Below are 26,307 nucleotides of genomic sequence, written 5' to 3'. Positions count from 1 at the left end.
AAATAAATATAATATAAAATGATAATTTTATATAAATAAAAAAGATGATATTTTTATTATAAAAAATTACTATGATAGATTAAATTTTTTTAAGATAGTTTTTTAACAAAACTTAAATGGATTTTAAATAATTTTAAATTAATAATTAATTTAACATTAAATTAAGATAATAAAAGTAAAATGATTAAACAAATCCTGACTTTTATAATATCCAAATATTAAAGAAATTAATAATTTTAAAATTTTTAATTTTTAATTTTTAAATTGTAATTAAATATAATATAAAAATCATAAATTTAGAAAATTAAAAAAGAGAGGGTGTTTTACTATATAAAATTACTTTGATAGATTTAACTTTTATAAGATAGTTTTATTTGACTAAAAAAATAGATTTTAAATATTTTTAAATTAATAATTAATTAAACATTAAATTAAGATTAGAAAAGTAAAATGATTAAACAAATCCTTATTTTTATAATATCCAAATTTTAATAAAATTATTATTTTTAATATAAATAATTTATAAATTTTAAATAGTAATTAAATATAATGTTAAAATAGTGAATTTAGAAAGTGTTGGAAGAAATTATAATTTTTTTATTGAAATTATTTGTCATTTAAATATCTGAAAATTTTCTTCTAATGTTGTTGTCAAAGAACTCATTCAAGAGTAAATAATCAGGGTGTGTTTGTGTATTTTGAAAAGTGTTGGAAGAAAATATAATTTTTTATTTGATTAAAAAATTTCGTCGTACAAAGACAAGAAAAAGTTCTTTTAATTTTGCTCAGTTAACCTTTTTTTAAAATTGTGGGAAAACCATTTTTTTAGCACGTCAATTAAATAGTACATATTTAAGGGCAAAGTTCTTCTAATTTTGCTAGTTTAACCTTTATTAACTCTATTAAAAATCAAGTTTTTAATCAACTCCATTGAAAAGTAAAATTTACGGGCATGTTTGGAAGAAAATATAATTTTCATTTTATTAGAATTTTTAAAAATTTAAACATCACATATTTTTTATTTTACTTGTTTAACTTTTCTTAAGATTACTTGTTTAACTTTTCTTAAGATAGTGGAAAAATTGGTTTCTGATCACTTATATTTATTCACTTGGATTTATATTCCCACTTATTCACATTGAGTTTTTAGTCATATCGATGCTATCCTTAAGCCAAATTTTGAATTTTGAGTAGAAAGTTACTATCGCTGACCAAAGTAAATCAGGAAATCAAATTTTTAGTCCTTGTTGTAATTATAGAAAATAAATAATTATTTTTAAATAAAAAATCAAGAATCAAATTATTTTTATTCATTCAATCATATTTAAATTTCTTTCGATAAATGTAGTTAAGCTAAACATTTTTAGGAAGTTGAATTATCATTTTAATTTATTTATGTAGCTTAAGGTCAAATATATTGAATGGGCCGGCGATGGTAGTTTCGACGGGGAAATTGCTTTCCATGGAGATGTTTTCCCCCTTAGTGGATTTAAAATTTGCGGCTTTTTAAAAACAAGTATAGTGTATGGAAGTCGGGACCTGGTGTCATGATTCTTCACTTGATCGAGTTGACTCAGATTTAAAATTGATTGGATTAAGTGAGGGATTCAGGGTTTAGGGTAATACTCGAACTTGAATCTTCTATAATGGGTGGGTTTTCTCCGGCTTATCCCAAAATGTCACTTAAGTATGTTGATGTCTTGAGCCAACTTAGGTGTTCTACTTATGACTTTTAGGGATTTAGGCTGAGTTCAAATTCTAAGTTATAATACCTTGGTAGAGATTTGGAAAGATTCGACTCAGTCAAACCTCGCCCAAAGTCTTAACTCAGGACTATTCAAGCAAATCATTGCTTAACTCAATTAGACATTGCCTCATTTTGGACTCTAAAGTAAACTCAAAGGTCCCAACATGGGGCCTTGAGTTTTAATCATAGGACCATATGTAACACAAAAATTGACAAAAGTGGAGGGTTTTCATATATTGGTTTTTAGTATTTATACGAGGTATATAATTCACTACTTTGATCGTTGTTTTTGTACTTTGAGTTATACACATAACAAAAATATGTACAAAATGAGAAGAAGAAAAAATTTAAAGAGAACGCTAACAACCATATAACTAACTAAATTGTAGAATCCATATTCATGAATCATGATTTTTATATTCACTAAGTTCACTCACATATCGAGTGAGTCAAATCACACTAAGACTTAGACGAGTCGAGTGGAAGAACATGACTCGATCATTCTATTTCGTTCAAGTCCTTTTTCGAATTGCTCGTGAAGTTACGAATCACAATTTAATTTGAATTTTTATATATTCAAATTGATTTTTTTTTCATTTAAAGATCTTGAAAATTTTCTACTAATTTTGCTCATTTAACCTTCTTAAGATGGTGGGAAACGGTGTCTTATCACCTCCATGGAATACGGCTATTCACTTCGATTTTGTAGTCATGTCCTTGCTTGCCTCGTGCTGAAAATTGAAGTTCAAGTTGATAGTTAGTCTTGTTGACGGAAGTAAAACATGAAATCGAACTTTAGTCGTTGTTCTAATTACAACAAAAAAAATTAATTTAAAAAAATAATAATAAATTATTTTAATCATATATATAAATCTATTATGATAAATATAGTTCTAAATATTTTAAAGAATTTAATTATCAATTTAATTTATTTAAGTAGTTTAGCTGTCAACTGTCCTCAAATACCATGAATGTTAGATGCGAGTTGAAGCATTTACACAGGGTAAGTCTAACCTTTAGACCTAACTTGCCTAGTTCCAAAAGTGGGTCAACTCGGCCGAATTTCAAGGGTGGTTTGCTAAGTGGTTCGCAAGGAAAAATGCTTCATTAAACCAACAAAGTGCCGACAGTTAACAATAGAAGGTTGAAGATGAACTCCTCTAATGGAAAATATCATAGTTTTTTTTTTTTTTTTTTGTATTTTATCTTGAAGATTCCACGACTAAAAAATTCAACAACGAAAATTATAGTGTAAAGTATTTTTTTTTTTGTTAGTGAGCACAATGGAAAGTGTAGTAGAAAGTGTAGAAGGAATTTATTAATAAAATACTCTTATATATTTAAAATTTGTAAGATAGTTTTATTTGACTTTTCTATTAATAAGTGAAGATAGATTTTAACTAGATAACATTAAAAAATAATTTTAAAATTTAAATAAATTAAATTAATTTAATTGAATAAATAAAAATAAAATAATTAAACAAATATTTAATTTTATAATATCCAAATTCTCACTTTTACTATATCTAACTTCTCAGTCTTAAAACAGTAATTAAATATAATATAAAAATTATAAATTTATATAAATAAAAAAAGAGTGGATTTTTATTATATAAAATTACTATGATAGATTTAAATTTTTTAAGATAGTTTTGAACTAAACTTAAATAGATTTTAAATATTTTTAATTAATAATTAATTAAACATTAAGTTAAGATGATAAAATAAAATGATTAAACAAATCCTTAGTTTTATAATATCCAAATTTTAATCAAATTATTACTTTTAAAATATCTAATTTGAAATTTTTAAATAGTAATTAAATATAATATTAAAAAAATAATTTAGAAAATTAAAAAAGGTTGTGTTTTATTATATAAAATTACTTTGATAGATTTAACTTTTATAAGATAGTTTTATTTGACTAAACTAATATAGATTTTAACTTGTTTTAAATTAATAAATAATTAAAAATTATTTACTTTTAATAACTTATACAAAAGAGTGTTGAGCTGAGTGAAGTGTGAGTGAAGTGTGGAGAAGACAGGTAAGAGAAACAGACACAGTTAGAACTAGGAAACCATTAGAGTCGTGATTAAGTTTTAACTAAAGCGCGTGTGATTCTTGTTAGAATTAGGAAACCATTAGAATCATGATTAAATCTTAACTAAAGGGGGGTTAGTCAACAAAACGGATTTTTGAAGTTCATGTTCATCTCCAACATGTTGATCATGTCAGTCATCTACATGATCTTCATGTTCGCACTTGGTGTTAGTGTTGACGACTTCATGTGCACTGGAAAACAGTTTTCAGTGTTAGTGCCCCAACATGAGAAAAACATAAAAAAACAAGAGAATGCCTAAACCCTTATAGTACACTTCCTTAGACCCCAAATTAGGTAAAACAACCATTAAAGCGCTTGTGATTCTTGTTAGAACCAGGAAACCGTTAGAATCATTATTAAATCTTAAACTAAAGCGCATGTGATTCTTGTTAGAACCTGAAAACCGTTAGAATCATGATTAAATATTAACTAATCTTAACTAAAGTGCATGTGATTCTTCTTTATGTCAAAGTGGTTCCGTCCACTCTAGTAGGTGGTAGCTTTCTGCACCTAACAGATCGGTCTGTTGGGTTGTATTGGCTAGCCGCTGTCATGGTATCAGAGCTGAGCACACCACGTCTTGCGTTCGAATCCCGTGAGAGGCGGTCAAGAATGGGCAGGGTCGGTGTTAGAGTGGTTCCGTCCACTCTTGTAGGCGGTAGTTTTCCGCACCTAACAGATCGGTCTTTTGGGTGTATTGGCTAGCCAATGTCACTTAAACACCTAAAAAACTCCGGTATTCCTCACTCGTCTTCTACCTGAGAGGAAATCTCATAGAGAGTGTGAGATTGCTGCAATGTCTTCCGTGTAAGACAGTTCACGAATTGTCACTAAGTGACCCATCCATTGTCGATTTTCCATTGAAGGTGGTCGCCGGTTACAACCTTACGGTTTCCTGTCGGTTTGGTCTCCTTTGATGGAGAGTAGGCTATAAGAGGGGGTCTGATCTGGTAAAGGCATGGTTGAACGTTGCCATCAACGAGCCTCTGCGATAGATGAGACATCGTCGTTCACTTTGTTGGCCGGAGACGATAGACGCCGCACGCCGAAAATTGACGCCACATCAGGAGGTATGTTCATGAGTTTCATTTATGTTTTTATTCAGAAATTCATGATATAAAGATCCTATATGTGGTATCAGAGCTCCCCTCTCTAATATGGCGACATTTTGTGAATAGTGACGATCTGCATACGCTTTTCGATTTGTTCATTCTCGGGACTCCGTGGAGAGCCACTGGCCGGTGCTGTGCATCGGCTGGCGTCACTGTTGAACGACGGCGGCCGATGTCCAGCAAAGGGCCGACGATGGAAGCCGAGCGTCCCCTTTGCGTGTGGTTGGAGGTTGAAGATGACCTCTAGTGCGCGGAAATAAAAAAAATTGAAACTTAGGTTAAAAAGTTTCATTTAAATAACGAATCAACTCGATCCACCAACGGGGATTCAAATCTTCACGCTAGAAAGAAATATGGCGCTAGTGACCATTATGCTCGATTGTCTTTATGTGTTATAGTTGGATACACATAATATATATATTAAAATTGCAGTAATATATTTTTTATGCAATTTCAATAATCATGCAAAATTTATTTAGTTTTTATGCACACTTCAATTTTTTTATGCATATTTTATGCTGACCTAAATAAAAGGATTATTAATTGACATTCATTTTAGTCAATTATTTTTTATGTCATTTTTTTGTATTTTGAATATTTGATTAATTGCTACAACATTCTTAATTATGCAAATGTCTAGTGACATTATGTTTAGTCACATAAATTTAATGACATAAACAAATTATGATTAATCATAGAGATATAATTATTTAACCCTACAGGGTAAATATTCTATTTAAGTGATTAGTCATGATGGGAAATAAATATTTTAAAAAAAATTCTAGATTGCCTATAGGCCTAGAATATTCATTTACAAACAAATTTTTGGGTCCCCATGATAAAGAAACATAAATCGCATATGTGTTATAATCTAACCAGACAGGAAATATTATAACGACATGCTATTTATTTTTTTGGATTATTTACATGGGTAAATATTCAAAAAAAATTGTTTCATTACATGTTAAGTAATACATTCCGCTGTGATTCTTGCTTCAAGGGTGGCTTGCTAAGTGGTTTGCCAGGAAATGGCTTCGTTGAACCAACAAAGTAGTGACAGTTAACAGTAGAAGGTTGAAGATGAGCTCCTCAAATAGCAAAGAACAAAAATATTTTATTTTTTTATTTTTTATCATGGTGATTCCACGATGAAAAATTCAACAACGAAAATAATAGTGTAAAGTAATTTTTTTTGTGTCAGTGAGCACAATAGAAAGTATAGTAGAAAGTGTAGAAGGAATTTTTTAATATAATAGTCTTATATATTTAAAATTTGTAAGATAGTTTTATTTAACTTTTCTATTAATAAGTGAAGATAGATTTTAACTTGACAACAATAAAAAATAAATTTAAAATTTAAATAAAGTAAATTAGTTTAATTAAATATATAAAAAAATAAAATATTTAAGCAAATATTTAATTTTATAATAGCCAAATTCTCACTTTTACGATATCTAACTTCTCAATTTTAAAACAGTAATTAAATATAATATAAAAATGATAAATTTATATAAATAAAAAATATGGTATTTTTATTTTATAAAATTAAAATGATAGATTAAAAATTTTTAAGATAGTTTTTTAACTAAACTAAAATGGATTTTAAATATTTTTTAATTAATAACTAATTTAACATTAAATTAAGATGATAAAAGTAAAATGATTAAACAAATCGTTAGTTTTATGATATCAAAATATTAATGAAATTAATAATTTTAAAATATCTAATTTTTAATTTTTATATAGTAATTAAATATAATATAAAAAGCATAAATTTAGAAAATTAAAAAAGAGATGGTGTTTTACTATATAAAATTACTTTGATTAGATTTAATTTTTATAAGATAGTTTTATTTGACTAAACTAAAATAGATTTTAAATATTTTTAAATAATAATTAATTAAACATTAAATTAAGATTATTAAAGTAAAATTATTAAAAAAATCCTTAGTTTTATAATATCCAAATTTTAATCAAATTATTAATTTTAAAATAACTAATTTTTAAATTTTAAATTGTAATTAAATATAATGTTAAAATAGTGAATTTAGAACATTAACAAAAGAGGGTGTTTTATTATATAAAATTTCTTTGATAGATTTAACTTTTATAAAATAATTTTAGTTGACTAAACTAATATAGATTTTAACTTGTTTTAAATTAATAAATAATTATAATTTATTTACTTTTAATACAGGGGACTGTGAGTGAGGAGTGGATAATACAGGGAAGAGAAACAGACACGGTTAGAAGTTAGAACCAGGAAACCTTCAAGAATTATGATTAACTAAAACGCATCTGATTTAAGCAGAAACAGTTAGAATCATGATTAAATTTTAACTAAACCACGTATGATTCTTCAATAAAAACCTACGAAATTTCTGTAATCCTCACTCGTCTTCCTCCTGAGAGTGAGATTGTTGCAATGTCTTCAGCAGTGGTTCTTGCTATCCCCATCCGCCCTACCGACTTCTTCTTCGATGCCTACACCACCTCCATACCCGCACGACGACGCACCGATCGCGCCCCCCACCTGGCCGTCACCGTCACCCGCATCGACACCCTCTTCCTCGCTTCTCCTCCCGGCAGGACCCTCAACATGAAGAGCCGCTCCTTTCGCCTCGACTACGCCTCCCTCTCTTCCCGCCTCGGCTGGCGCCGCACCGTCGTCTCCGCCCTCTCTGATTTCCAGTTGTGGCCCCAAGCCCTCCAACGCATGATGTCCGATCTCCCCTCTTTCTCCACACCACCCGCTTCCACCGATACTCAGCTCCAACTCCACATGGATGTGCACCAGATGTCCGAAGAAGAAGAAGAACCGCAGGTCCCACGGTTCGCAACTTGAAGAGGAAGTTAGGTATCCTTGAACTAGAAGTAGTGAAGAGAAAGAAAGTCGTCTGTCGTAATTTTTTTTCTTTTCTTGAGACCGTCTTTTGTAGGAATTAATGCAGTTAATATTATAATTTAGCTTTAATACTTCAATAATCTCGTGGGCTTTGCCGAATCCAACTTCTGTTCAGTTACGCTCCACCATTCTTCTAGAGGCCCGCTTCTGGCCCACTCGCCTTCCCACGGTTAGGTAGGTATTCTCGCGGAACTTTTGTTTTTGAGATCTGACGGTTGAAAGTTGTCGAAATTGAATCTGAACAGGTGGCTGCGCATCTATTTTTGTTTCTCCGCCCGAACCTCCTGCACGACGACGGAGTGAAAGAAGTGAAGAAGAGCGCACTTTAGTCCAATAGACAGACTCGTTCTGTGCTTCTTCTTCGTCTCCTTCCCTAGTCCGATCAACAACAGAGGAAACACCTATCCCCCCCCCCCCCCCCCCCCCCCCCCCCAGATGGGCGAAGATCTGGATCGCTCATCTTCTCCGGACGATGCTCCCTCTGTGGCAATGCTTTCTCCTCGACGATCCGTTCATGGATGTCTCGGTGGCGGTGCAGGTTTTCTCTCTCTCTCTCTTTCTCCCTGTTAAATCCCTAAGTCTAGTTTGAGGTTCCTGAATTTGACTCCTTTTATATTGCGGCGACATTTTTTTGGAATTTGATGAATTGTCATTTTTTTCTCAAATTGAGCGGATTCTGTTCCATCTTCTTCTTATTCAGTCGCGGACGTGCTATTATGGAAGCGTCCAACCGTCAGTTTTTCTGTGCTTCTGTGCGTGAGCATCGTTTGGTTCCTGTTTGAGAGAGCGGGCTACAGCTTCTTATCTCTAGTCGCGAATGTTATCTTAAGTTTGGTTGCAATCCTCTTTTTCTGGGGGAAATCCGCTGCTCTTCTCAATAGGTACATTAGCTCTGTTCTGTTGATTAACCTTTTTTGTGGAAGTTGGTTCGGTTTGATGCTGAACGTTCACGAGTTTATTCTCCAGACCTCTCCCACCTCTTCCCAATCTGGAAGTGTCGGAAGACTCCATTGAGAAGATCTCTTCTGCGACTCGGACCTGGATCAATCGTGTATTGGAAATTAACCATGATATTGCTGTTGAGAGAAATTTGAAGCGCTTCTTGGAGGTATTTATCTCATTTTTCTCTTCTGTGGCTTCAGAAAGTCAGATTTTCAGTTGAAATCTTCATTTATGGATGAAGTTCTATTTCTTGCTGCTCTGTGATAGGTAATAATAAGCCTCTGGTTGGTTTCATTTATTGGGAGCCTCTTTAGTTTTCTTACTCTCGTTTATACAGGTGAGTTATCTTTAGTTCTTTCCGAGTTTTTTGTTATTTAATTAAGTCATAGTTCGTGGATGTCAACCTTCCTATGGGGTTTCTGTCTATTATTTATGTTTTTTTTTTTCTTTGAAGGGGTTGTTCTTGCACTTACTGTTCCAGGATTGTATGATAAGTACCAGGATCGTGTGGATAAAAAACTGTGTGCAGCGCACAGGTTCCTCTTGCCATATTTGACAAAAATTGATAATGTTGTGCTTAGCAAGATCCCAATATCCACAATGAAGCAAAAGAAGATAGAATAACGATGTCAGTCTCCTTCCTTTTACCTTCATTAGAAAGTCACTTTTTTATTGTGCTTCATTATTTTCTGTTAGACTTATGCTGCTTTACGAATTCAAGTGAAATGCTGTACTTTCTGTTTAACTGTTTAACGCTCAAAATTTTATGATTTTAATATTTTGTTAATGTATTAGGGGTTCTATATAAGTCAGCTATTTTTTTGTGTTTAAAATGTTTAGGTTGCTAAATGATTTAATTCTCCCTATGAGCACTATTTGAATTTGATAGTCTTAAGTAATACATTCCCTTACATTTGCTTAGCCATTAGTAGACTGTGAATGGAATAAACATTTTGATTTAACTTAACCAGTAAGTTCTTGCTCCATATCATAGAAACATTGCAAGATGATAATGATATGTAAAGCTATCAGAGGCAACGTTGTTGCTTATTGAAATTCATTGTGCTCTCTGATACCTATTATAAAGAGAAAAACTGTATCCATATTCATAGGAAGGATAAGATTTTTCTTATACAATTTGAAATTTTAACTATGCTTAAGAAGTGTAAAAATGGGGGGAAAAGAATCATTTATTGTTCTTTGGAGAAATGATTATGCAAATGACTATCATTTCTTTTCTTTTATGTTAGCATTTATGGATGATCACCATAATAACTTTAAAATTATCTAATCCCGAAATCCAATGTACATCTGCCATACCATCTTACGCTTCCCCTCAAGCAGCATATTATTTTGAAGAGTCTCTGGTGTCTACGTTGCAAATTATTTGTATAGGTTACTTTCCTGCTGTTTAGTTAGTTGTGACAGATGAAGTACTCAATGCTCAATCTAGAAATCATCTACATTGTAATAATATCCAAAAACATCATATGGTAATGCAATTGGTCTTCATAAATTAGCAACCAACTTGTTTGCAATTTTGGTAAGTTACTTATTTCTTTGGAAATAAACACTCCCAAAACTCTAGATTTCTAGGAAATGTAGTACCAGATCCAAGCGAAGTTGTTTGCATGAGTGGTGTTCCAAGTTTTTACGTTTTTTGAGCATAAACCACCTCAATCTGTTAGTGCAAAGTCCACCAACGAATGGAATGCTGTTGTTAATTTTAAACTTGATTTAGTCTCTTTCATTTCTCTATGACTACAAGGCCTGATTTTTCTGCAATGGATCTTTTGTTGGATAAATTGAAAGGTGAGTAGAGAAAAGATTCTAAACTTCAATTTTTCTGGATAGTGTTCACCAGAAGTTTAAAGATATATAAAGTTAAAAAGAATACAAATGAGGGGGGGACTAGGCGATTTTTTCTCTCTTACATTATCTAAAAGCTAGCATCTATTTTCCAGTTATGGAGGATTAGGTATTCTTCTTGATAAAATAAAATAAACTAAAACTATGATTGTTGGAGACCAGAGTGTGAAGAGAACTTACCGATGATGGAGAGACAATTCCGAGAAGAAGAAAGCTGATGATGAAGTTGATCTGGCACTGTCTAGACTTCAAGGATCTAGAATCCTACCTGGTTCACCCTTTTCCTTTTTTTTCCCCCATCTCCCTCCTCTGCTACCCGTCTCCTTTATTCCTTATTCTGCTAACTGTCCACTAAGGGACAGCTTTGCTGCTGCCAGGTGGATGGGGCCCATTGGTTCCATGGATGTCCCATTCCCCTTTGTCTGACTGACTGCCCTTCCTTGGTTTTGCCTTACCCTTTCTGCTGTATACACGTAGGATGGGGATGGGGGGTCTATCAGCCCCCTACTCTTGCCAGATGGGTATATCAGATTACTCAATGTTTGAGAAAATTTAATCAGCCAATCTTTCCATGACCTCAACTTGCTCTTTTTAGTTTTTTTTTTTCCCTGAAAATTACACCTAATAAGAATGAAAAGAAACTTACACTAAAAGATTGATACTTTTGGAAACAATGTTCAGAAAGAAGGTTACCAGGCTTAGAAGAAAATGGATTACTAAAGTTTTAGAAAGCCTAAATCCTCTTTTCTAATGGCCCACAAGATGGTAGAGATAGGATCTGTTTGTGGTAACTGCAGAGATCAACTCTTCCATAGACAAACCTCTCCCAGAGGGTAGAGCTGCTCTCTAATCAGCTGATATTGCAGATGAATTGTATCATCCTTCCCACCTTTCGATGAGTTAATTTAAATCTCAATAGTCCTGATATCAAAACATTCATCTAAATAAATTTTGTTCTATATGTTTACATGGTCATGATAGAATCACTCATAAGGATTGGAATTACATGCTCTTCACCGCATTGAACCTTATCAAAAGATTTTAAGTAAGAAATTAGACAAGATGTTCAATCCAAATATCCATAACAAACACTTTTCCGTAACAATATTTCAGACAATTTATTGCTTTATGTTCAGCAAATCATCAATAGTCAAGGACTCATTTGAGGTTTAAGCAAAACCCTGTAAGGTGATGAGTCATCTGTATATAATTATCATTTCTCTGTACATTTGCTGCTCTTTGATCTTTTTAGGCCATTCTATCATTGACTTATTTGTGTGTGTTATCTGGAACTTCAGCCAGCTACCCTCATTCACAACTAAATTGCAGCATCCACTGCTGGGACTACCTGAGGATGCTTATGTATCTGTCAAACAGTTCTTGATCTTGCCAGCCAGTATCTATCACATGCTCCTTGATTTTGCCTGCCATCTTCCCAGGAAGCACTGTTTGAACACAAAGTTCTGTTTTTTCTTTATTTGCTTTCTGTTGAATCATTGTGGTTCCTGACCGGTGATCGAATCCTCTTCAATTCCTTAGAAAGACAACCATAGCACTTGCTACAGTACACAACCTACAAAAACTTGTGATGTTAGTAGCCAAGGGAGTTGATCAAGTTCTCCAAAAGACTGGATTATACACCTCGTTTTCCTCAAAAATTCTGTTGATTGGTAGTTCTTGTCTATCAACATTTGCCAATCCCTCTGATGTCAGATGTGATTTTTGGAAGGTGTGGTACAGCTTAATTATGGCATTAAGATAAGCAACCAAAGAAATATCATCATAGGGAGTAACTATTGAGTTTTTCTCTTGCTCGATATGAGGCATCTTTTTTGTCAGTGGCAATTGTTGTTTATCCAATTTTGACCCCAAAACCTATTAGTTTTATTAGTCCAAGAGCACACGAATTTAGGTCTTGCTTTGCTTATATTGGATGAAAACAATACCCGCTTGTTTTATATACAAAAAAGTCTCCATTCTCATTCTTTCTGGCGATTGGTATTTCATGAAAGCTTTCATTTGGCTGCCATTTAATGAAACCTTTGAATCCAAGATCTGTTTGTTTTCTGCCAGCTTCATTCTTGACTTCTTGATGAAATTGATGACTTCCACTGAGATACAAAGACACTATGTCCTGGCTCGTGAGCTCCTCAAGTATTGATTTTGGCCGCTATTGCAGAATTCTATGGTGATAGTTGCACGGTGTGGCAATGTTTTTACTACTCCTCATTGCTTGCTTGCTTGCTAAATGAGTTTGAAATCTGGGTGCGAAAGAGCTTTTTTGGGCAGAAGATTGTTATGTTACGTATACTTGATGGACAGGAAAGTACCTTGTGACTGATCGTGTGTTGGTTAAATTGGGTGTTCTTGCAGTATATGCAAACCCTTTTGTAGGCTCTGGGGTCCTTGTTTTTCTTTACCAGATAAGATAAGCTCCCACTGTTTTAAGTGAAAATTAAGCTGCAGAGTCCTACACGATTTGATCATTTGAAATATGAAAATTTGAGCCATTGTGAATATAGAAAAAAGAAAAAAGTCCTGGGCACTTTGTTCTTGAATTTTACTGTGTCGTGGACAATCAAAAACTTGTGTAGGAATCTGCAACAAAAAGTCATTTTCCTTCTCAAAATCTCATCCAGTACTATCCAGCTAAAGTTTTATTTTTCAATAGAAAATAAGGTCTCACAAGAAAACATAAATGAATCTTGACAGAAAACCCATTCAATCTTAACTCACAAGAAAAATAAAACTGATGTGAGGCATGACAAACGAAGGCAAATGAATCAATAACCCACAAATATTGCTCAACTACTATGAGAATGTTGTAAGATCAAGAAGATAATTGATTAGTAACATGGACATGCACATGAGATAGGCGTATTCCAAGAGGACTTCTGATGCAAATTGAATCAGATAGAGGAGAGATATGAGCTTTTCCTAAGCCTAGGAAAATTCGTATAGAAAAGGGAAAGAAGCTAGCTAAGTAACATAAGAAGTGAACTTTGAATTGATAAGAGCTGCAAATCCCCTCTTACGACTGCACGCAGCTCGAACTACTCTCTTCGACCTTACTCCGAACGGTTGGCGTATCTCTCAACCTTCTCGTCGTTAAGATTAATCCCCACCATGGCCTCACCGAGGCCGCAGCTAACATCAGCGAGAAGTCCTGGATCGCTGTAATGAGTGACCGCCTGCACAATTGCGCGGGCACGACGAACTGGGTCGCCGCTCTTGAACACCCCCGACCCCACAAAGACCCCATCGCAGCCAAGTTGCATCATGAGCGCCGCGTCGGCCGGAGTAGCAACACCACCGGCGGCGAATTGAACCACCGGCAGACGTCCCAACTGCTTTGTCTGCATCACCAAGTCATAGGGAGCGGCGATCTTCTTCGCGAAGGAAAATACCTCATCGTCATCCATGTTACGGAGAACGCGGACGTCGCCCATGACCGACCGGACGTGACGAACGGCCTCAATAATGTTGCCCGTGCCGGCCTCTCCTTTTGTCCGGATCATCGCGGCGCCTTCCCTGATCCTCCGGAGAGCCTCGCCGAGGTTGCGGCAGCCGCAGACGAATGGGATCCTGAAGTTGTGCTTATTGATGTGGTTCTCCTCGTCGGCCACCGTTAAGACCTCGCTCTCGTCTATGTAGTCGATGCCGATGGCTTCCAAGATCTGGGCCTCAACGAAGTGGCCGATGCGAGCCTTGGCCATCACGGGGATGGTGACGGCGCGCTTAATGTCTTTAATGAGGCCCGGGTCGCTCATCCGAGCAACCCCGCCTTGGGCGCGGATGTCTGCAGGGACGCGCTCGAGGGCCATCACCGCACATGCTCCAGCCTCCTCCGCTATGCGAGCCTGTTCAGGGGTGACCACATCCATAATCACCCCTCCCCGGAGCATCTGCGCCATACCCACCTTAACCGAGAACGGCGATTTCTTCGCCTCCGTCAGGGCACCGTTACCGTACACGGTCACAACGCCGCTTCCAGCCATTTGTTGCTACTACTTGTATCTAATTTCTTAGTTGCCAGCCAATTCTGGAATGAGCCTAAAACAACGAAATCCATCAAACGAGTAAGTATATAAAATCTGGAAGTACCCAGTACAAAAAACAATGAATTGATTCAGAAAAAAACAAAAAGTATTTAATTCAAGAGGTAAAATCAAAATTTCATCGGGCTTTTGTGAAGGGTGCACGAACCGCAAATGAAAAACAGAGGTAAAGGGAGGCTACTGGAAGAGACTGGAAAACAAAGGAAGAAGATAAACAGGTATTTATGGAAGGGAGAGAAAGGAGAGGTGTTGAATGTGCTGACGTGTCAACAACCGAATTCTCGGCTCCAACAATTCGTGATTTGCTCATTTTTTAGCGCCTTCTTTGCCGTAAATCGGTAACATATAATCGATTAGGCAGATAATGAGCAATTAATATGCACACGTTCACCCTGTCAACAGGGACAGCTCCTTGCTCCTTCTCTTCTTCTCCGCTTCAGCCCTCCGATTTCGTCCATTAAAAGGTTTCACAATATGAACGCCTTAAAACTGGTCTAGCCTTTTTCAACATTTCAATAAATTTTAACAATTCACAACAGCTTCACTACAAGTTAAAAATGGAATAAACTGGAATATAAATTATTATGTTTGGAAAGCATTTTTAAGAAAAGAAAAACCAGAGAGTTGAGGGAATGGTGGAGAAGACGAGGGAAACAAACCACCGCCTCCTAGTCAACGAATCTCACCTACAAAGATGTTTCTTTTCTTAGTATTATTTTATTTGAAGAAGGGAGATTTGGTCTGATATTATATCGGAAGGAAGGAAGAAAAACAGAGATAGAATATACCAGAGAAGAGGAAGAGGTGGGATTTATGAGGTGAGCAGCAGACAAGGGGAGAGGGCCTCTTCTTCCCCATCTCGTCTCCTTCCACATCTTTCTTTTTCGTTTTCCTTTTTCTTTTCTTATGTTCTCTCTCTTCTTCGTTTTGCATATTTGTTTCTTTTGTCCTCTCCGTGATGCAAACAGAGCTTTCTGTTTTTTCCCAGGTGTGCAGAGTCCCACCTAGACCGATGCAGCTCTTCCTCTTCTTTGTCTCTTCTCGTTTTTTGTCCCTTTTCTTTCTTTTCCCCAACCTGTGGCCATGGCTTTCCTCTGCCATTGATCAAGTAGGATACGGCTCTTGACTTCTGGTCAATGATTTTTATTCCCTCATAAACTTAAACTTCGGGTTAGCAGCTGCTGATGGGGGTGGAAAGCATCCGATGAGCTGGAACGCCCCTATAACTCAGGAGAGTGAACTGGTTCAAACTGTAACTGGACTTCAAATGTCAACTCACCAGATTGAAACTGGGCTGACTGCCTTGATTAGATGACAACTTTGAAATTGAAAGACTACATTCAAATCCAAGCAACTTGCAGCTAAACGTTATTGGGTGCAACAAAAAATAAAAATAAAATTAAAAAAACATGAACCAGAGATACATTAATGCTGTTCCTTCCAGGAAGAACCTTCTCTTCTGCAACATGGTAACATGAAGCATGCTCTGTAGATCAGATGAAAGATATGGTGCAATAATTTTGGCATATTTATGTAAACAAAACTATTTCTTCCATTAGTTTGAGAAACTGCTCATTTTATCAACCTTCCACACATCTGCGCTCTACTTGGGCTGATTGCTACATCCAGCCCTTAGGTCCCAAAACCATGATCATTCGATTCTTAAGACACTTAAGGGTTCAATAAAACTCGAGACTAGCACATGGCCGCCCCAACTTGCTTGGTGTCGAGCTACTCGTTTGTGGTTCATCAAAAGATAAGGTTTGATGCATGGAACACATCTTCTAAACCTCCAAGAAAGAAAATATGGACGATCATTTTCAAAAATAAAACCAAGAGAATTAACTAGACAAAACATCAACCTCGCAGGGTGGCAGTAAACGCCCTTTCTCTGGAAGAAACTCCACCACCCATACACTTACATGAGATCCCAGACATGCAATTTTTTCCTCTTCTGTGCATAGACTCATATGCAGCTCAAGGAACTGGAGCAGCTTCTGAAGTAGGCAATGTTACTGATCTAAACAGTTCTAGAGAGGAAACAAGCCCCAGAAAATGAGAAAGTATGGTGTTTGGCTGAGGCCTGCACAAATTTGGAACAGAAATGAAACTCCAAGAATAATTGGTAAATGATAATTGAAAATACTAATTACAATGTTTATGGGTATCTAAAAAAATTACAAATAAATGAGGGTTTGCTACTCCATGCAAAATAACATTTCAAATAACTTGTATCTTTTAGTAGCATTTTCTGCAACTATAGATCTTCTTGAGAGTTGCTACCAGCAGACTGTCGTCAAAATTCAACTTTCAGTAGGAAGAAAAGGAAGTTGGGTAACAAAAACAAATTCAGCCGTATAAGGAATTTAGCAATTTTACTCAATTATCCAACTTTGAAACCACTTGGCATGTAACATAAGTCAAGCCTTTCCCAACACTGACCTCCCAATTATCGATTATTAGAGGGTCAGAAACAATATCAGAAGAATAGGATTAAGGTCACTTTTAACGCCTAAAGATACTTCCCCATTCCTTCTGTTGTCAAGGTGCTTGCCAGGCTATTACTATAAATGCTAGTGTGTAATTGACAGAACTGGATCTATACCTACAGGTTTTATGGTGCTCATATGATATAAAAAGCAATTATGATAAAAAAGTTTAATCGATCAGTAAGGATTGGGTGAATGGGACAAAGTGGGTGATTCGGATAATAGAAATGAAATTAGTGTTACCACTCATTTACAGACCTGGTGTCACAGACCAATTCTCTCTCCCATGCTTTGGACAAGCAGTCATTCTTCGTTGGCAAAAGATCACAATTAAACAGCTAATACTTCACAGACTGGTAGACTCAACTGTGTTGTAGAAATTTTGAAAATTGACTTACTAAATCTATTTCATAGGGTTCCACCAGCAGTCAAGATCTTGCAGCAAGACAAGAGCTTCAACCTGATAGATATGCCTAGATGCACAAATACACAAGGACGAGCCTCATATGCTTCAACATAGAAAGTATTAGTAAAATCACTTGCACACAAAACCATAAGATGAAATTCCTTACTGCAGGGTGTTATGTTGGCAATTTAGTGTTGTGCATAATCACATTCAGAAAAAGAGATTCTAGAAAACTGTCCAAAAGTGCATGCAGCTAAACAGATTAGTTAGGGTTACCTGCACTAAAAATACATCCAAAGCAAATACAGGGCTACTGCCAGGAGAAATTCCCTGATAAAAAGGGACAGTGGAAGTAGTTAGAGCCTTTGCTACCAAAAAACCAACAGTTGCTTGCATGCCCAGAATAGCAGCACCCATTCCAATAATGTTAAGCCCAATACCATTTTTTAAGCTCTTTACCACTTCGGAACGGAGAGGAGCCTGCAAAAACAAAAACCAACACATAGTTTGACAATGAAGTTACTAGTTCTAGAAAACATGAAAACACCAAAAAAATTGTAGGCCTAGGATATTTTAGACGAAATAGATTGGTTGTAAGAGCCATACTAATTAAAGCCAAACAAGACAAAATTAGTTTCTCCTGCATCTAATAGAATTTGACCAGGATTTTTTTTATGGACCAAAAGAGTTCCCATAGCATTAGATCTATGGAAACAGGAGGTAACAAAATTACACGACTGACTTGGCAACCCGTACCAAAATGAAAGCAGTCAAGGTCCCCAAACTTTTTCCAATAACATATGTTTATGGTCAACAAATCCACAGGTTTTTATAGATTTGTCATATCAAATTCCACTCAGTGAGTCAATCAATTTATCTTAGCCAGTGTCACTTTTGTGTAATGACACATTAATGCAAGGGACAACCAGTTGGAGGGTTCGACTAGAAATATGATAATCTTAATGCTCCACTTAGTTCAATGCAATATGAAGTTTAGTGTTGGATTGAGCCTGGTTCCATCCCAAAATAACTAGCCACTTAAGAGGTCTATCGTTCAACCTCATAAACCAACAGCTATTCTTAATACTTATCTATGTCAGACTATTCCTATTAAAGCTCCTTACATCCAAGCTTATACACAAGCCAAAGACATGGACAACATAGAGGGGATACAAACTCAATGGAGCACAAACTAGAGCCAATAGGCAGATTTACTGCTCTAATAACATGTAAAAATTGAGTTTAGTTTCTTCCAAAAATAACTAGCCACTTAGGAAACTTATCGTTCAACCTCATAAACCAACAATTTTTCTTAACACTTATCTATATGGAACTATTCTCATTAACATTGAGTGTATCAACAAACATATGCTTCTCATTTGCATTTATGTGGACAGGTTAATCGACAGCATTATATATAGTACAAACTCTGCAAGTTAAAAGACAACACATTGAAAATATTAAGTTTTTGGAGCGTGTTGATATGATATCCTGTCAACTATGATTTGTATTTACAGTAGATTCATAAAATCCAACATGCCCCTGGCTAGTTTATCAAATAATTATCTACTCCCATCAATTAATCAAAGTTGACAATGCAAAAACACTATTGCCAGCCACAAAGTTTGTTCTTCTATTCAATTTGTAGAGTGATAAACACACAAGCAAAACCAACAAGTATTGCCACTTGACAGGTTCTAAGAATGAGTTTAAGCAGTCTCATCATCTTCTTTCACACCACTGTCTTTCTTAATTTAGATACAAACAAGAGTCAATCATTTTTTCTAGAAAGAAACCATTATCATACAAAGATGTAAGATTATAAAACTATAAATTATTGCATACATGATTAGTTCTGATTTTATTTGTCATTTTCTTTGGTAATATACATTTAATCTTTCTTTGCAAATTACAATTTTGGTCATATAATGTAAAATAGACGTGTTGAATTTGTCTGAAGAGAAAGGACATATTAACGGAAAGGCAGCTGTACTCTCACGATAAGAAAAACAGTTTGTTAAAAAAGTGAGTAGCAGTATTCCTTCAACCATACAAATACCTACTACAGGGCAGTGACATGTTTGGCAGTAGCATTGTAAGTAAAGAGCTTCTCATCATAGCCAATGAGGCTAATTTCTTTTTTCTCCTTTCCTACTTCTACATGTTAGATGTGTAGTTCAAACCAAGAGTCTGTGACCCGACACAGACCTGGTGAAATCCGGATTGGGTAGGGTCAGCAAGTCATAGAACCATGGATCATAAAATAAAACATAGTTCACCTAGAAAAAGCCCACATGAATCAGTAACAAAAACCCATCTTAAAAAATAGTAAAGCTAAACAGATGTGCTATGAAGTATCTTTACTTGACATGCATTATAAGTTACAATAATAGATGGATGAATTACCTTTGCTGGCTCATTGGCAGTTCTTTGAAGCCTATCAGAAAGATTTATATATCCAAAGGACCAAAAGACCAATATAAATGCTGCAGCAATGCCAACAGCCGTGGCAAAATGTTGCAGGTGATGTGACTTTCCCAGTAATAACTGAAGAGAATGATAATATTACAGCTGCCACTACAGTGCACACCAGCTGCCCCCAAAACCCAAAGCTACCCAGTCGTTTGAAATATCTGGAAGTTTTTTCTAACCTCTTAGCAACCGGTACATAGAAGCAGCAACTATTTAAAAACCATTTTATAGATGTTGAACTCAAAAAGAAGCAGAGAAATATCATATAATAAATAAATATTGGTATGGGATATGGGTGACCAAATCCAAGAAAATGGGAGTCCAGTGTAAATCCAGGGATAAGCATATTCCAAAAAGACTTTTTCCATGATGTATGACAAGCAGATAAACGGGGAACTTGAGGAGAAACACACAGATTAATGTTGGATGGATCGAATAGATGGCATTTGGCATGCTATGCCATAGGGCATATCCTGTGAAGGGTGATGGAATAACTCTACAAGGTGGCTGTAGACTACACCTACTTTCTGGAACACAATAACACAGAATAATGTCGGATGGATGGAATAGATGGCATTTGGCATGCTATGTCATAGGGCATATCCTCTGAAGGGTGATGGAATAACTCTACAAGGTGGCTGTACACTACCCTTACTTTATGAAACAGAATATTGGGAGGAAGAAACAACAGCAGCATAAATAAAGATTCCCCTCTTTAGCAATGGAATTAGACAATGAAATTGCCAAACAGGTAAAATGATCCCAAGAAATTTGTAATAACCAGCAATTAGCAAGAAGTGCCTCACGAATTTCCACAAGGGAACAGCCATGCCTTTAGCCCAAGAAATAAACAACTACAAAATTCCCCTCAATAATCAATGGAAGGGGAATTTTACAGTCAAGAAAAATAAGCCCTTCAAGAAGAACTCCAATCTGAACTTCTGTGAAATCAACCTCATGTAAGGGGCCCCACAAAATTAACAATAATAAGACTACCCCCATGTGATCACCAATAGCTTCCCCAATACCACAGACTGTGATTACTTTTGGACCTCCCGTCAAAGATATGCTTGAAACAACCACTAAGGGGATGGACCCAAGTGTTGACCGGCACAAGTTGTCTGAGATAGCATGCAGAAATGCTTCTCCAATTAAATCTCAGCACTACCCCACTATCATCTTTAAATGCACCTGTAAGTTGAGTCCACAAAAGGACCATATGCATCGATAACGTTGTAACTGTTAGATAACACTTAGGAGTAGCATCAATACATAAGAAACTGTGAGAGAGCTGTTTCGATGGTACTGAGGATGTTGCATAGAAGTCAAATAAAGTGTAATTCAGAATATATTCGCAATTTTAGTCAACATGCTCATAAGGAATAGAAGAAGACTGAAAATGACATGGATTGAAGCAGTGAGGAACAACTTTTAAAGGCAGTCTAGTAAAGTGGCCAGCAGATGATACAGTAAAACAAAAGAGCACTTATAGCCAACCTCTACATGGTTGGAGATAATGATGGTGTTGTTAGTGTATATAAGAATCACTGTAAAATCGCAAAACTCGCAGTCATCACAGAATCATCTTCTGTTTAAATAGTTCAGGCAATACTTTACATAGATGATTCATTGGGTACTGTAGCTAGGTTAAGCCAATACATTTGTCATGTCCTTAACCTATGAAAGTGCCTACATGGTAATAACAAGGAGTTTAAACCAGCATACAAAAGGGGAGTAGTCAATCAGCATGATAGGATAACAGGCCAGCTCTATCATGTATTAAAACCGGTCCAAAGATCAGGGATCCACAATTGTTTCTAATGCAAGCCATTGACACATTGTACTCATTATGAGAATAGAATCCGAACTACAGGGCATGGCTAACATAAGAACCAGATTTGATTAAAATTGGTCGTTCATATCAAATTAGATTCTCCTGTATGGGCATCCGTCGTTTCAAAGATCAAAATATGATCATTTAAAAAAAAAAAAAAAGATCAAAATATGATACCAGTCAACGTTTTCTATCCTAGACAGTTGTTTTAAACATATCAAGTTTGTAAGCTATCAATTATCTTTTTAAGTTTATTTGAAGTCAGACTTGCATCCATTCTGAATAACTTCTCAGCTCTTGACTCGTTCACCAGCCTTTTTTCTGAGAATGGAAGAAGATTGAAAGTTAAAACCACTAAGAAAACAAGAATACTGCAGGGGGGCGACAATGCTTGAGTACCAGTTAATTCTTTTAAAATGACAAATGACATGAAACTGTGAAAGACCACGCGCAAATTCTTAATTAGTAATTTCATTTACCTAAACGCCATAATGCCTACACCTATAAAAATTACAGTAAAATCCATCTCCATAACATATGAGTCTGCAGAAGCTAATTGCATCCTTGATGCGGATCAGCCACTGCGACTATACTTGCTCAGTATGCCGTAGTGAGACAGCCAAGAGTCACTAAAACCATCAGTCAAGAATATCAATAAACTGAAGAGAAGAACATGCACTTTCGGTGGGAGCAATTGGCTGATCAAGCAGAAATGCTCCCGCTCCCCTCCCTTCTCACGCGCAGTCCCCACACTCTCCCTCCGGGCCAACTGCAATATCCGTATCGAATTTCCACATGCCAGCTTAACGTAGACTATTACAAAAATTCAGAAACTAAAAATGATCTTATGGGAACTCTTTAACCTACTCACACGCATTCCAGCTTAACTTAGACTATTGCAGAAATTTAGAAACAAATCATACCAAACTATTATGGGGAAATTTTTGACCTACCGACCGATAAGAAGATGAGGGAATGGGACCTGTGCCAGTTTGCCCCTTTCAGCTTCTCCACTAACCTACTCACACCAGGGGTGGCATCGAGCCGAGCCGATCCCAAACCTGCCTATGTTCGAGCCAAGCTTCGAGCCGAGCCTCATCTCGAGCCTAAAATTGTTATCGAACTCGAACCCAAAAATTTTAACCGAGCTCGAGCCGAGCTTTGAGCAGAACTCGAGCCTCAACATACATTTAAAAACTTTCAAAAAATATATATCAAATAAATTGTATATAAAATTATACATACATTTTACATAAAATTGGGCATGACCTCTACATAAAATTAAGCATAACCTATATATATAATACATGTATAAGATTGGGCATAACTTTTTCTTAAAATTGAGCATAATCTGTGTACATAATATTTGTATAAAATTCGGCATGACCTCTACTTAAAATTGGGCATAATCAATATACATAATACGTACATAAACACTCCATAAAAACTCCATAAGCACTCCATCAAATTATCTATACATTATATAAACACTCCATGAAATTGTTTATACACTCCATAAAATAGTCTAAACACTTCATACACTGTATAGCATTATAAATAAGCTCCATACAATAATCAAACACAACAAAATTAAATGAAATATCACTATCAATTTACAATCACCCAAATAAAAACTATAAATCCATTATAAAATTACAAACTATAGTTGTTTCTCTTAATGCTAGAAAATAATATGCGTCCCTGCATGAGCAAAATCTCCACCTATGACAAAAAAAAAAAAAAAAATTAGTTATTGTCAGATAAAAAAAATACTCTTCCACTACTAGTTACTTAATGTCGTTAAAAATATTAAAATTACCATGATGAGAGAAACATGAAAAATCATGTAACTGGTAGCATTATCTCTACACTCTTCTTCTCAGGTTGTAATCATAAAACAAAATTTTAATAAATAAAACTAAAAAATATCATAATCAATAATTAATCAAAGAAATTCACCTTTTGATTTTTCTTTACACTGTGAAGAACCCGAACCCAATCACTGCCACAAATCAAAGCTTGAACTGTATTTGGTGCCAAGGAAGAACGATATGAGTCTATTACTCTACCACCAACACTAAATGTAGACTCTGAAGCTACTGTGGATATGAGAATTACAAGGATGTCTGCTGCCATCTTAGATAATACCCAAAATTTCATATGATTCACTTTCCACCATTCTAAAACATCAAAATCATATTGTGAAGTTTCCTGACAACTTTATACACCTTTTTCAAGATAAATTTCCAATTCTGACCTTGGTGAATTAACTATATCCTTTTATTTCATATAACTCATTAACTTTGACCAACCTGAACTTGATGAAGGCCTATGACTTGTGGAAACACCTATAGAGCTAGTACTTGAAACAATTTCTTTATTTCTAATATCCACATTATGAAAGGATACATATTCATCGTAGATCTCATATAAGGTGCGTCGAACTAAATTTATATTCATTGTAGCTTCCTCCTTAGAATATATCACTGGAAAACATATTTCGATCAACTTTAATTTGACCCTTGGATCCAAAACTGAAGCAACAGCCATCAATAAATTGTATTCACCCCAGTACTTTTCAAATTTCTCTTTCATTCTACTAACCATTGTCCTAATGAAAATATTTTCATTTGTAGAATAAAAATCCAGAACTTCTTTTACCCTATATACCTCACTAAGGTACAAATTAGAAGTAGGGTAGTTACTCCCAGAAATTATATTAGTAACTGCATTAAAAACTTCTATAATCTCACACCCCATGTCAATCTTTTCTCATTCATCAAAACATGGCAAACAATCATAAGTTGGTTCTCTAACTTTAAATCTAGAAAATGCATCTTTGAATTTTAATGCAGAAGACAACATGTCATAAGTGGAGTTCCAACGAGTTGGACAATTAATAACCAACCTCTTTTCACCAAGTTCTAATTGTTGTACAATTTCAGAAAAAAGTGTGAAGTCTAGCCTCAGACAGATTTATGAATTTGACACTTTCATGCACATTATCAATGATATCCTTAATCTGAACAAGACCATCTTGGACTAATAAGTTCAAAATATGAGCACAACAACGCACATGAAACAACTTTCCACCACACACCAAATTTTTTTTCCTCGAAAAATCTTGTTTCAAAACTCTGATACAAACATCATTATATGCAGCATTATCAACTGAAATACTAAAAACTTTATTTTTGATCTCCCACTCTTTCAAACACTTGTAAATAGCATCTACTATATCAACGCCACGAGGAGGAGGAGGAACATGCACAAAACTCAAGACTCGTTTTTTTAGCTTCCAATTACTGTCAATAAAATGCCCAGTAATAACCATGTATTCAATCTTTTGATTTTGGGACTTCCAAAGATCCGTGGTAAGACTAATCTTGTTAATCTCTTTTAACAAAATTTTCAATTTCTTTTTTTCTGCCTCATTCACCTCCATACACTCCTTCTTAATGGTCTTACGGGATATTTTCTCATAATTCATATTTGTCATCTTCATTACAAAATTAAATCCCTCCTCTTCTACTATCATGAATGGATGCTCATGCATAAGAATCCAATGGGCAATGAGTACTCTCAGTTTAACTTGATCATATTTTCCTCCAAAATCCTTAAAAGGAAGTCCAGATGGACTCTGATCAACATTAGACTCCGATCCCACTGGTTGAAAGTTTAAGGTTTTTTGTTTTCTCATTGCCACTTTTCTACTAGTGCAACATTTCAAATGTCGACTCATATGTGTGGTCACTCCACTACTAATAACACTCAAATTGATTTTACAATGAACACATTGAGCCTTTTTTGTACCATTAAGTGATACTTCTTTGAATTCCAACCACACATGAGACTTTTTTTGTCTTTTTGAAGTATGGGTAGAGTCACCTTCATCCTCATTTATGGTAATTTCATCTGGATCCACTTCTATGACAGAGGGTAGTGACTCTGGTGGAGTTGAGTCACTATTTATAGTCACACTAGAACTAGTGTTAATTATTGATGTCAATTGAGGAGGTGTTGACATTCTTACTTCTACAAAAAAACAAAATTACAAATTAAAAACATAGAGAAAAGAAAGCTATCCAAACAACAAAGATCCTACACATAATTTAAGATACTTGTCTATTCTTAGAGGAAGGTACGTGACGTTGTGACAATCAGGAACGACTCTTGTCTTTCAATGCAGTGGGGTCTCTTTGAGCCTGTAGCCCTGCACCCAATAGTTTCCAGTCCAATATACTGATCCTTTTTTATATATAAATTTAAAAACTTCTAAGAGAAGGAAATAAGCATACCAACATTCTCTTCTAATATTCTGATGAAATTCAACCTCAATACCAAGAAATTAATGATAAAAAATAAAAAA

General features: G+C 35.1%; 2 protein-coding genes and 1 pseudogene across 6 annotated transcripts; 1 reads left to right on the top strand and 2 right to left on the bottom strand.

Annotated features, from left to right (window-relative positions):
* Nucleotides 1-8,271: 8,271 nt before the first annotated feature.
* Nucleotides 8,272-13,054, top strand: LOC137951634 (reticulon-like protein B11). 3 transcript variants are annotated; one of them, XM_068798434.1, is made up of 6 exons: nucleotides 8,272-8,406; nucleotides 8,569-8,749; nucleotides 8,835-8,976; nucleotides 9,078-9,147; nucleotides 9,265-9,438; nucleotides 12,859-13,054. In XM_068798434.1, exons 1-5 carry the CDS (start codon nucleotides 8,304-8,306, stop codon nucleotides 9,432-9,434), a joined length of 666 nt encoding a protein of 221 aa, XP_068654535.1. In that variant the 5' UTR covers nucleotides 8,272-8,303; the 3' UTR covers nucleotides 9,435-9,438; nucleotides 12,859-13,054. The 3 variants fall into 3 exon arrangements, with proteins under 3 accessions (XP_068654535.1, XP_068654533.1, XP_068654534.1); XM_068798432.1 differs by having other exon boundaries at nucleotides 12,753-13,054; XM_068798433.1 differs by lacking the exon at nucleotides 12,859-13,054 and adding an exon at nucleotides 11,978-12,736.
* A 320-nt stretch (nucleotides 13,055-13,374) lies between these two features.
* LOC137951498 (probable pyridoxal 5'-phosphate synthase subunit PDX1) lies at nucleotides 13,375-16,012 on the bottom strand. Of its 3 annotated transcripts, XM_068798191.1 has the most exons (3): nucleotides 15,526-16,012; nucleotides 15,397-15,423; nucleotides 13,375-14,732 (listed from the first exon to the last, which is right to left on the bottom strand). In XM_068798191.1, the coding sequence occupies exon 3, from the start codon at nucleotides 14,675-14,677 to the stop codon at nucleotides 13,748-13,750; it is 930 nt and encodes a 309-aa protein (XP_068654292.1). In that variant the 5' UTR covers nucleotides 14,678-14,732; nucleotides 15,397-15,423; nucleotides 15,526-16,012; the 3' UTR covers nucleotides 13,375-13,747. The 3 variants fall into 3 exon arrangements, with proteins under 3 accessions (XP_068654292.1, XP_068654291.1, XP_068654290.1); XM_068798190.1 differs by lacking the exon at nucleotides 15,397-15,423; XM_068798189.1 differs by lacking the exons at nucleotides 15,397-15,423; nucleotides 15,526-16,012 and adding an exon at nucleotides 14,886-14,922 and having other exon boundaries at nucleotides 13,376-14,732.
* A 97-nt stretch (nucleotides 16,013-16,109) lies between these two features.
* On the bottom strand, nucleotides 16,110-20,914 carry LOC137951871 (protein TIC 21, chloroplastic-like; annotated as a pseudogene).
* Nucleotides 20,915-26,307: the final 5,393 nt, after the last annotated feature.

Source organism: Aristolochia californica, unplaced genomic scaffold, assembly GCF_029961685.1.
Source record: "Aristolochia californica isolate CCGP_79_NKW_82.1479 unplaced genomic scaffold, dmAriCali1.0.hap1 SCAF_15, whole genome shotgun sequence".
Lineage (NCBI taxonomy): Eukaryota > Viridiplantae > Streptophyta > Magnoliopsida > Piperales > Aristolochiaceae > Aristolochia > Aristolochia californica.
Note: the sequence above shows the minus strand (reverse complement) of the source record. Positions and strands in the feature narration are given on the sequence as shown.

Bases quoted from the DNA above. Each gene is read 5' to 3' on its own strand.
- LOC137951634 (XM_068798434.1), top strand. From the start codon at position 8,304: ATGGGCGAAGATCTGGATCGCTCATCTTCTCCGGACGATGCTCCCTCT. The intron at 8,407-8,568 runs GTTTTCTCTCTC...CTTCTTATTCAG, and splicing joins ATGTCTCGGTGGCGGTGCAG to TCGCGGACGTGCTATTATGG. The intron at 8,977-9,077 runs GTATTTATCTCA...GCTCTGTGATAG, and splicing joins ATTTGAAGCGCTTCTTGGAG to GTAATAATAAGCCTCTGGTT.
- LOC137951498 (XM_068798191.1), bottom strand. From the start codon at position 14,677: ATGGCTGGAAGCGGCGTTGTGACCGTGTACGGTAACGGTGCCCTGACG.